The 11,825-nt window shown below is 45.4% G+C and overlaps 1 protein-coding gene across 1 annotated transcript; it reads right to left on the bottom strand.

Annotated features, from left to right (window-relative positions):
• Positions 1 to 901: 901 nt before the first annotated feature.
• On the bottom strand, positions 902 to 10,117 carry LOC137321329 (heme-binding protein 1-like). Its single transcript, XM_067983705.1, has 4 exons — positions 9,934 to 10,117; positions 8,843 to 8,972; positions 7,057 to 7,231; positions 902 to 3,658 (listed from the first exon to the last, which is right to left on the bottom strand). Exons 1-4 carry the CDS (start codon positions 10,063 to 10,065, stop codon positions 3,493 to 3,495), a joined length of 603 nt encoding a protein of 200 aa, XP_067839806.1. The 5' UTR covers positions 10,066 to 10,117; the 3' UTR covers positions 902 to 3,492.
• Between the last annotated feature and the right edge of the window lie 1,708 nt (positions 10,118 to 11,825).

Here is an 11,825-nt window from a genome sequence, read left to right as displayed (position 1 = left end):
CCAAATCCAGGGACCACTTACACTGAGACTATATAATATGAATCAGAGTGCCTCAGTATGGGGAATGGTCATGTTGGTGAAACCATAAGACATGTCCTTTATCGTTTCATGTTTTTTTACCTCACACTGACGAGTCACAGAACAGCCTCATGAATTGTTCATTCAAGGAACCTTCTTTCTGGCCCGAGCCCGATTTCCTCACTTCTTTAAATCCCAACATTTCTCACAGAAAAAGACATGAGGGACATTAGCCTTTGGGACCTTGGCACCAGAACAGGTGGGTCCAGGTGTCGCGCTGTTTACATTCAGTCCTCAGGCTGCCTGCAAAGGGCTTCTGACAATAAAGCAGGAGGAACCTATTTAATAAAAGGGTGGTAAGTCCGTGGAACAGTTTACTGGCACCACCTACTGACCACCTAATCGAGGATGTGTCTTCGTGATGTCGGTATCAGGGTTCTTGACAGGGTTGTGTCTGTGTCAGTTAATTGACTGGTTTCGATTAGAATTAATGTATTAAGATGGAGAAATAACACTGGATTGTGGAGACAATGAGCTGGCCGGCCTCCAGGTATTTCCACTGGGGGAGGGGGGTGTTCTTTCTCAGGAGGGAGGCTGACCCAGAGATACAGCTTCCCAGTCTGGTTTTGTGGAACCTGGAGGAGCACTCCTGCTCGTCCCAGCCCAACAAATATACAGTAAACCTGACCTATGGGCTGCTCTTCGGCTTTAACTCCATTTTACTAAAACTCAATTTTAAAAAGGGTTATGAGAAATGCACCACGGGAATAGTGTGAATTGGTGGGCTCGATGGTGCAACGGTCTTCTCCTGCCTAATATGTTACTTGCTGTGTAACAGAGACCTGTTTTGTTTGTGAGTAGGAATGTAACATGAGACCAAGTGTTGTGATGCATCACCCTCTTTATTTCACAGTGAGAATACATTCCCAGCAGTTTGAGAAACAAAAGACAAACAAAGGCTAAAAGACAATGGATTCTTTACTCCACAAGAGAGGCCTGTGAATGGGCCACCTGTGAACTGGAGCAATACCTGAATCGATCATTTTCTCAATCACAGAATCAGTCTGAATCTGACCTTTATGCCATCTTCAGTCCATGGATTTGCAGTGATCCGAGGAAGGCCAAACTGGATTCAGAAAATATCTTTCTTCTCATCACTACAACAATGTCCAGTATTTGCTTATTAGGAATGGTTGGAAAAGGGAATACTTTAGTCCCACACAGGGTGTCCCAATGAGCAGGTTTCTGTAATGAATGTATAGCCTACAGTGCACAGCGTGCTGCTGACACAGTCTGTTATACAGTCTATTCCCATTATATTTCAGAGTACAGGAGACAGAACAATTTAAACATGGTAGGAAATTCTTCCAGATGATGTGATGAAAGCCTCAACATTTTACAAATGGTGAACACACTGTGACTTTACAGTTCTAATCTTCCCCTTTAATTCAATGATTCAGTGTTGAACTAACGCTTGCAGATAAAAAGCACATCCTGCTGTCTAAGTACTTTAACTGAATGAAGTAGTTTGTTTTGTTACTGAATATTTGTGACTGAGTGGACAATCTGCCCCAGGAAAGACTGACTTGTGCTGGGCAGCAAAAGGAGTGTGAGAGGGGCCTGGTGACAGCTTGCTCAGTGGAAGCACCTGGTCTCTGCTTGTGGTCAGCAACTCACAGAGTGAGAGGCCCCAGGTATGAGCCCACATCTGACCATCCATGATTTCACATGTAACAACTTCAATACTCTGTGCTCTGCAACACTTTCCATTTACAATTAGTTCTTTTCACATCACCTTTAAATGTTCTGGTCAACATGACTGGGATAAACATACACATAATCCATTGCTGTGTGAAGATAGAATATCCTGGAACTATATCTGCCACCAGATCCATCTCAATCTCAGTCTCTGCACGATTCATTTAAAGCAAGATTATAGAAAAGGGAAATTACTGCAGTGATTAATCCCTGTTGCCGAAATGAAGGCCCACCACCCATGTACAACTGGATTTAGCCCTGTGTATGTGCAGTATGGAGACTTTAAACAAATATCTTTATGACTTGATGGCTCTTTTTTCAAAACTACCAGATTTACTTTTATTAATCTTTCTTGAGATGTGGACGTCGCTGGCAAGGCCGGCATTTATTGCCCATCTCTAGATGCCCTGAGAAGGTGGTGGTGGGGTTTCTACTTGAACCGCTGCACTCTGTGTGGTGAAGGTGCTCCCACAATGCAGTCAGGTAGGGGGTTCTAGATTTTGATCCAGTGACGATGAAGGAAAATCTTTTGGAGTCAGAAGGTGAGCCACTCGCCACAGAATACCCAGCCTCTGACCTGCTCTTGAAGCCACGGCATTTATGTGGCTGGTCCAGTTGAGGTTCAATCGTGACCTCTGGGATGTTGATGGTGGGGAACTAGGTGATGGGACCGCCATTGAATGTCAACGGGAGGTGATTAGGCACTCCTTTATTGGAGATGGTCATTGCCTGGCACTTGTGGGGTGTGAATGTTACCTGTCACTATCAGCCCAAGCCTGGATGTTGTCCAGGTCTTGCTCCATGCGGGCATTATTGGTGAGTAAGAGCTGCTTGATAGCACTGTTCATGATTCCTTCCATCACTTTGCTGATGATTGGGAGTCGGCTGGTAGGGCTGTAATTGGCCAAGTTGCTTTTATCCTGCTGTTTCTAACAGGAAACGATTCAATGTGGAGGTTCCTATTACTGTTTGAGTAATTCTCCTTTAACCTTCAGTGTGGTTTCTCCCCGCTTACACAACTGGGAGATCACCAAAGCTGCCCCTCAGAGGTGGTCGGTCAGCAATGAATGTGGGAGACTGGCAAATAACTTGGAATTGAAGGGGGAAGCTAATTATAAACAATATTAAAAGGAACAGCAGCAGCCGGGACTCCTCTGCCAGGGTCAGTCAGATCTGCCAGGGCCGGAGCCGAGTGTCTGGTTAACGTCTGGGTGGAAGACCACGTTTCTCCCCAACGTATTTCATCTGGGGAATGACAAGGAGGTTCACCCCCTGGTGAAAACCAGGAATATCGACCAGAGGACGACAAGTGGTGACACATTGAACGGTGCACCTGGAAAGAGCCGTTGTTCAGGCTCATCGGATAAAACCAAATAATGTGAACAGTGAATGTAAAAGTACAAAAGCCTCACTGTTGGAGTTAACATTGCTGAATAATTGTGAATAAAGAAGCTCCACCTCACAAAGCAGCAGTGTGGGTGGGAGACACAAACTGCCAACTGCCAGTAGAGGACAGTATTTATAAACAGGCTCACCATGCACAGGGCTCTTGGGATGGGGCATGTGGGGAATCTTTCAAAATCCCAACACAGGCTCACGTACAGGGTTAAACCCAATGAGTATTGGGTGAGAGGCCCAAACTGAAGGTTAAGAATAGAGTTAAGCACATCTCACTGTTTGATGTCTGTAAAAGTAACAGAACCTTTCAGAAAAGTTTCATTCTTCTTTCCTTTGAACGGCGATGTCCATGATCCCATCTGTGCTAAACCAAGAGATGGAAAAGAATCTCCTATCAAAGGATTGTTTGTCTTGTTCCAGGTCATTCAGGAATTCCATGACGAGTTCGTGGTAATGTTGGCCGTAAACTTTGGTGTCGAAAACCCTGCAACAAAATTAAGAATGAAGAATTTTTATTTTTATTCCTCCTGATGAAACCTGTCTGGAAACCAAGCAGATTGAAAAGAAGATAGGAACAGGAGTAGGCCATTCAGCCCCTCGAGCCTGCTTCATCATTCAATTAGATTATGCCTGATCTATACTTCAACTCCATTTCCCCACCTTTGATCCATATCCCTTAATACCCTTACCCAACAAAAATCTATTGATCTCAGTCTTGAAAGCTCCAATAGTCCCAGCATCCACAGCCTTCTGGGGGAGAGAATTCCAGATTTCTACTATCCTGTGTGAAAAAGTAATTCCTAATTTTCCTCCTGAATGGCCTAATTTTAAGATCCAATCCCCTCGTTTTTGATTCCCCCTTCAGAGGAAATAGTTTCTCTGTATCTACCTTATTGAATCTTTTGAACATTTTAAACCCCTCGATCAGATCACCCTTCAATCGTCTATACTCAAGGGAATACAAGCCAAGTTTATGGAAACTGTTCTCCTAATTTAACCCTCTAAGCCCCAGTATCATTTTGATGAATCTGCGCTGCACCCCCTCCAAGGCCAATATTTCCTTCCTGAGGCCCAGAACTGAATGCATTACTCCAGATGGGGGCTGGACAAGGCTCGAAACAACTGAAGCATAACTTCTTCACCTTTGTAATCCAGTCCCCTTGAGATAAAGGCCAACATTCCATTTGCCTTTTTGATTACTTTTTATACCTGGACTCCCAAATCTCTTTGCTCCTCTACAGTTCCTAGTTTCTCACCATTTAGAAAATGTATCTTTCTTGGGTCCAAGGTGAATGATCTCACCCTTGTCCATCTGTCATAGTTTTGCCCACTCACTTAACCTGTCTATGGCCCTTTGCAACTTTCTGCTCCCATCTCTACTACTTACTGTGTCTCCTAATCTGTGTCATCTGGCAACTTGGATAGACAGCTCTATTCCTTCATTCAAGTCATTAATAAATATGGTTAAGTTGAGACCCCAGAACAGATCCACTGGTTACATTGTGCCAATCTGAGTACATACCCTTTATCCCCACTCTCTGTCTCCGAGCTCCCAACCAATTTCCGACCCAAGTCAAAAGGCTGCCTCCAATTCCGTGCACACTCATTTTTGCCAATAATCTTTTGTGTGGAACCTTATCAAATGTCTTCTGGAAGTCCATATTGATAACATCCATAGACACTTCCTTGTCCACCTTATTAATGACGACCTCAAAAAATTCAACGAGTTTAGTCAGACATGACTTACCTTTAACAAAGCCATGCTGGCTCTCTCTGATCAGCTCATATTTGGCCAAGTGCTCAGTCGCTCTATTTTATCAGGATAGATTCCAGTAGCTTCCCCACAACTGATGTTAAACTGACAGGCCTGTAGTTACGTGGTTTCTCTCTCCCACCCTTCTTAAATAATGGACGGACATTAGCAATTTTCGAATGTAATGGCACAATTCCCGAATCAAGAGAGTTTTGAAAGATGAAATTTAACATTTCTGCAATTTCCTCACTTAATTCTTCTAATACCCCGGGATGGAAATCATCAGGTCCTGGAGATTTATCGACCCCAAATCCCATTATGTTCTCCATTACCATTTTATAACTAATGTTGAATACGATAAGTTCCTCCCCTTCATTTATTATTAGTTTCCCTTCTATCACTGGTGGGAGATGGTCTCATCACTCCCTCTGGCCTTGATACATGAGATGACAGAATTATCTTCAAGGAATAAAAATCAAAGGGTGATCACCATTTGGAGCCCTCTGAGTTCACCCTCCCTCAGCCCCGCTATTGCCAACAACATCATAATCCTGATGGGCCTCCCCTCAGTAGGAGTGAAGGGTCATAGCTTTGGTGACCACCCTCCTGTCTGCTAGTGCTGCCCTCTGTTATGTGCAGCCTTCTCCTCCAGGCAGATATGGAAAGGACCAATGTAAGAAATAGGATTGTGGAGAAGATGAGTTCCACCGAAATGCCCAGGACAACAGCCACCTGATGTGAGTGTGTGAACATGGAGCTGTGAGACCCTTGTGCTGGTGTCGTATCCCTGGTGCTTCATAATTAACCAACTAATTACCAACATGGGCAGTACTGTGATATGTTAACATGGCCCAGAGAAACAGAAGAGAATGTGCATGTCTGGGCTTTTACAGGGCTCAGGAATTGGTGAAGTGCCCTGTGTTCCCCTCGGTGATGCTGCACCGAGTGAGCAGCAATAAAGAATCTTGGAAAGACAATGTCTGAAAGTGGTGTTACTAGTTTACACACTAACGTCACAGAAACCAAAGATTTTCTTCATCACCTACTCCCAGGTTGGGGCAACAAGTCAGACTGCATTGGTGCACTGTGTCATCTCCAACCACGGTGCTAGGGCAGTTCTGTTTATTGATGGGTGGTCTCTCCTCCAAATAAGGTCTCCCTTTGCTGGAGGACCTCCTGCACCAGGCCTACCAGCTCCTCGTCACTGAATGGGGTCAATCTGTACCCAGTCATTTTAATCTCAAATGGAAATCAAGAGCAGCTAGCAGCCCTGTGAGAGCTGTTGTAATTGTTGTGTTAATTATAATCTGGAGTCGGGAACTCTCACACAATAACTCTAAGATATGCTGCCTTATAAAGATAGACTGCATCCAGCCATGATTTCTAGCTCAGAAACTCCACATTGACCACATTCTGTACTTTGAGAGGAAACATTCCACTTTCTCTGATTGTTTTACATATAGAATCATCGAAATTTACGGCGCAGAAGGAGGACATTCAGCCCATCGTGTCTGTGCCGGCTGAAAAAGAGCAATCCAGCCTAATCCCACTTTCCAGCACTTGGTCCGTAGCCCTGTAGGTGAAGGCCCTTCAAGTGCACATCCAAGAGAGCATTTAAAATAATTACAGTAGAATAGAAGGGCACGGATCAAAGAAAGTGAAAGTGGGTTGGGAGCTCGGAGACAGAGAGTGGGGATAAAGGGAATGGACTCAGATTGACAGAATGTGGTGTATGTGAGAATGTCTGAGAAACAGGAACCAGCCCTGTTATTGTTACAATTGGGGAGTGTAATACTAATGGGACATTCCAGCAGAGAAAAGTCCAACGACTTTAGTTACAAAGGATAGAATTCACATCCTGGGATCACGTCCGAGGAATTGTGAGTCCGCCATGTCCAGTGCTCCATATGAGCCTGAGTAATGTGAGTGTGAAGGTCTGGCCGTGTCCTCAGAAGAAGGAACTGAAGGTTGTGAGACATGAACCACCTCATTATATGATTAATGTTGGCCAACTTCCCCACCTGACTGGACCAGCCCATTAATCACAGTCTCACTACAGGTTGAGTGATGTTGGCAAGGCAGCTGATGTAAAGAAATATCAAACACAATAAATCACCAACTAAACTCACCTGACATAGTACCAGCCACCAGGAGAAGTTCCTATTTTAACAGTTTGATCTGTTGGTTCAGGTGGACTGACGACCTGAACAGGTACAGTTAGAGTTATGAAGAATTTCTGTTGTAATGTGCCATTTACCAAGAATCCAGTAAGTCCCAAAGGTGCAGAGACAGGAACAATCGTATCTGCAGACAAAGAAAAAAACACTGTTACAGCATTTTACTAGCAGATCACCCGTGGCATTGCTCATAGTGAGTCTGAAGTTACAGGTGGGGGCAGGGAGAATGGTGCTGGGGTGTGGAAGACACTCATGTGGTACCTTCTCAAAACCTTATTCAAAATCCAGATAAACCACAACCAGCACATTTACTTCATCCATCTTCTCTGTTTCTTCTTCATACAATTCTATATGGTTGGTCAGGTATGACCTGTCGCTGAGAAATCTGTGCTGATTGGCCCGGATGAAATCAGGATTCTCCGAATACTGAGTAATTTCATCCTGAATTATAGACTCCAGGGCCCTGAAACCTGCTCCACCACAGGAAGTGCCTCGGTGTTGACTCTGTCCCAAATCGTTGGGCCAGGGTCATTCCCATGGTCGGGTTGGTCTGCTTATACCAGTAGAGGCACAACAGAACCACCTGCTCCATGAAGGCAGTCTGACGGGGAGGCACCAAGGTCCAGGAAGGGCTGAAGAAAGAAGGCGGCCGAATTATTTTTAATGCTCCTAATGGAGAAAATCGGTATCATCTTAAAGAAATTCCATCCCCTCTGCGATCGGTTCCCTTCACTCTCCTCAGCCTTTGGGCCGTCCTATTGGTCCAGCTCTTGGGTGGTGTACTGACCATTGATTCCATCCCACTACCTGCTCCGACCTCAGCCCATCTGCTGCTAAAAACCTCATCCATGTCTTTCTGGGAATTGGATAATTAGTTGAAGGGGAAAAAATTGCAGGGCTATTGGGGAAGAGCAGGAGAGTGCGACTAATCGGATAACTCTTTCAAAGAGCCGGCACAGGCACGATGGACCGAATGGCCTCCTTCTGTGCTGTACCATTCTGTGATTCTATGATTCTCACCCCCAGTCTCAACTATTCCAACACTCTCTCTGCAGCCTCCCATCTCCCACCCTTTGTAAATTTCAGCTCATCCAAAACTCTGCTGCTCCTGTACTAAACTCAACCAAGTCCGACTTTGTCTCCAGATGTAACTTTGGCGTCGACTTCCATTCAGCTCTTACAAGGCAAATGACATGTTGGGGCTGGCCAGGGGTGAGGACTCCCTAAGACAGAATTTCCTGCTCTGATCCTCAGTCAGGATCCCACATTCCAGTAGCAGTCAGTACGCCAGAGAGAGATGAAGTGTATCGCCTTCCACAAGGGAGCAGGTGGACTCCAATAGTGGGGTTCAGGCCTGGCAAAGAGCCAGTATTATCCAAATTCAATGGCCACGGCTGGAGTCGGAACGCGAGCTTGGAACCCACTCCCCCCGTGTGTGCGCAGCCTCCCCATATTCTGGGCACACAGGGCCTGCGAGCACCAAAGAAGTAGCCTATGTGGCACTTCTGCCCACCAGCAACATGAGAATGAGGAGCTCTCCCACCGATCTCACGAACGTCAGTGGGGATCAGTTATGGAGGGCACAATGGGCACAATCCTGGCACAACCGCTGGGATTGACAATCATGGAATTCTTTGGTCAGTGAACCTCTCTATACAGATAGTTTCAAATAAGACAGGTCTAAGAGGGAAGGGTTGTTTTGCATTTCTTTGTCACATTGAAGGAACATCTAATGTACCTGCAGCATTCGAAAAATGTGCATATTTCATAAGTTTGTCCAGGCCAGTCCTTACTGCAGTCTTCATATCCGTTCCATTAACTTCTGTTTCAATCCATTGGAAGGCTGCATATTCCATCAGTTCATAATTCTAAGGTAACAAGAGAACAGATATTACCACATGACACAATTGTACAGTTACTCTAAAACATCTGTGTTATGTGAACTCTCCTAGATGCCCAGGGGTGGCAGCAGTATTCATGTCCTGGATGGTTTGGGCTTTAAAGAGAGTTTGGAATTTTTTGATGGGACTCTTGGCATCAGCACTTCCTGATTCACCTTGTTTTCTCTTTGACTCTTTCACCCTGGGTTCCAGTCCTGCTCTCTGGGCCTTGGTCCTTCCCCTTGGGTTTCAATAAAAAACAGAGAGAATATTATTAAAACCCTTCCACACTGAATGAGTGCTAATGACCACATGTCCAGGTGTGGGGTTTCTCTCTGAGTCTTTTGTCACGTTATATATTTTTCAATGGGGTAGAAAATGGGCCTTGTTTCTGTGCAGAATTCTGGGACAAAAAGGACCAATTTCGGAGTGCAAAGTCTCGCGCCCGAACTGGGCCTGCTTTAAAGGCACCGCCACTTTGGTACGGTTTTGCAGGCATACCTGGCGGCCGGTTACAAGAGGCATTAAGCCTTTTGCACATGTAAAGTAGCTGTTATAAGCTCCCTTACAGAAATTGGCTTGGATTGAGTGGAGCCAGGAGAAGCAGGAGTGCTCCCTGACTCCACAGTCCTTGCGATTGCCCCCACCCCCCACCTGTTGTTCCTCCAAACCCCCTCCCGGAGTTGAGCTTCAGGCTGCTGCTGGAGAGGCAAACAGCCCGATATTCTTCGTAGTAAAATTCACAAGCTGCCTGTGGAGGTGCGACAGGAGATGACAGCTCACGTATAAAATGTTAATGAGGCCCGTGGACCAATCAGGCCGGCCTCAGGATTCTCGGTTGGGACTCGCGCTGTCGGTGAGCTGCTGGTTATGGACCCAAAAACAGACCATAAATAATTTCCACTGGTGCAAACATGACAGCACGCAGTCGACTCCTAACTATACTTACATTGTACGGAATGATTTCTGTGGGCTCAATGCAGAAAACATCATCGCAGAGATCGATCATCTCTTGTTCTACTTCCTTTCCAGCAATTTGATGCCCGAAGAGGACAGACACAGTTAAGCAGAGTCTCAGCATCTCAGTGTCCACTCTGATCAATGTTGAACGAACTGAATGACTTTCAGCACCTTCAGGTGGATCTGGTGTTTGAGTAACAAGTTCAGATCTTTTTATATTGTTTTATGAAGATGATTTTGAATACAGTTAGCTGCAGGCAGGAACATTGTGTTGAAGAAATACCGTGGCTGATTGAATATGGAAATGTTGCTTTGTTCCAAGCTTGTGATGGATTTAGGAATCATTAACTCTCTGAGTGTCGGCTCCAGGGAAGTCTGAACACCCGAGGCAGACATTTTTTGAATGATTCCAGCTCACGCCCTTAGTGTTGCCGACCCTCCCTGTTTGGGAATCTATGGGAATGGAAGATTGATCTCCCGGGTGCAGCTGCGAGCAACCCAGGAGAAAACGACTTCACACTCGCGCATCACTCCTGCGCACTTTCATTTCTCGGACTGCCTCCAGCTTTGCCTGCAGTAAGTGGGAACGTTTTGGCCGTGCTGCTCGCCAACCACAACAAAGGGTTCGATCGGGTTGATGTGGAGAAAATGTTTCCACTTGTGGGGGAGTTCAAAATTAGAGGTCATAAATATAAGATAGTCACCAATAAATCCAATCGGGAATCAGAAGAAACTTCTTTACCCAAAGGGTGGTAAGAATGTGGAACGCATTACCACAAGGAGTAGTTGAGATGAATAGTATAGATGCATTTATGGAGAAGCTAGATAAGCACACGAGGGAGAAAGGAATAGAAGGATATGCTGATAGGATCAGATGAAGTAGGGAAGGAGGAGGCTCGTGTGGAGCATAAACACCGGCATCGACCAGTTGGGCCGGAGGATGGTGGTGGATGGGGCCTGGTTGGACCATTGTTGGGTATGAAGTTGATGCCTGGAGACAATCCTGGTGAACAGTGGAGGTGTAGATGGTCTGTGTGTCCATGGTTGCTTGTTTTCCATCTCAATACCAGTCAGCCAGAATACATGTGTTCAAAAATGGGTCTCTGGAAATCATCTTTTGTTTCAGTTGGTAAGTTGGCCTGAAATGTGGAACTTGGAACCATAAAGACCAGCAGGGACTGAGGTTTAATCTCCAGTCTGTGCTGAGTCATCTGATCTCCACCAGGTGGCCAAAGATCCCTCGTCTGGGAAATGGGAAAAGAGCAGCAGGGTTCCTGTTACTGGCTAGTGTCCACTGATCCCTGCTAGAACATGCACGGTTATGGATATCAGGTGAGGACAGGATTGGGCTCAGCTGTGCTGCTGTCTTGCTCCCTGGTTCCATTGGGAAGGAAATGAAGTGTGCAGCCCACCTGAGGAGAGCCTCACTGAGAATATTAATGGAATCAGGAGCTGCTGCCTGAATAAAATGGCAAAATATGAATGATGGTGCCTGGAAGGTCCAGTTGCAAAGAAATTCAAGGCAGTGGTTGCTTTGACTGGAGACTTGTGTGCACCTGTCCACAAATTGTCTGATTTCAGCAAAATCCCAGTTACTTGATGAATTGACAAGAACTGACCCACGGAGGTCACTTTCTGACCTTTGACACACACTGCTCTTCGTTGCGAATAACCAGTTTCACTTCAAGCTGAAAACAAGATGTAAAGCACCTTGTAAATGTTCCAGGGAATAAAGAGTCAGAGAGAATTGCTGGTACATTTTGTGTCTCATGTAAAATTTCCAATTAGTAAAATTCAGGTATTTGGTTTGTCCAGAGGAACAGGTCCAAATGAGATCATTTTATGACTTGTGACAATGTTTTTCTTCATCTCTCATGAGTT

The sequence above is a fragment of the Heptranchias perlo genome, chromosome 5 (assembly GCF_035084215.1).
Source record: "Heptranchias perlo isolate sHepPer1 chromosome 5, sHepPer1.hap1, whole genome shotgun sequence".
Classification (NCBI taxonomy): Eukaryota; Metazoa; Chordata; class Chondrichthyes; order Hexanchiformes; family Hexanchidae; genus Heptranchias; species Heptranchias perlo.
Note: the sequence above shows the minus strand (reverse complement) of the source record. Positions and strands in the feature narration are given on the sequence as shown.

Coding starts and splice junctions, on each gene's coding strand:
- LOC137321329 (XM_067983705.1), bottom strand. CDS start 10,065: ATGCTGAGACTCTGCTTAACTGTGTCTGTCCTCTTCGGGCATCAAATT. Junction 8,973..9,933: donor CAGAAATCATTCCGTACAAT/GTAAGTATAGTT, acceptor TTGTTACCTTAG/AATTATGAACTGATGGAATA. Junction 7,232..8,842: donor ACATTTTTCGAATGCTGCAG/GTACATTAGATG, acceptor CTTTGTCTGCAG/ATACGATTGTTCCTGTCTCT.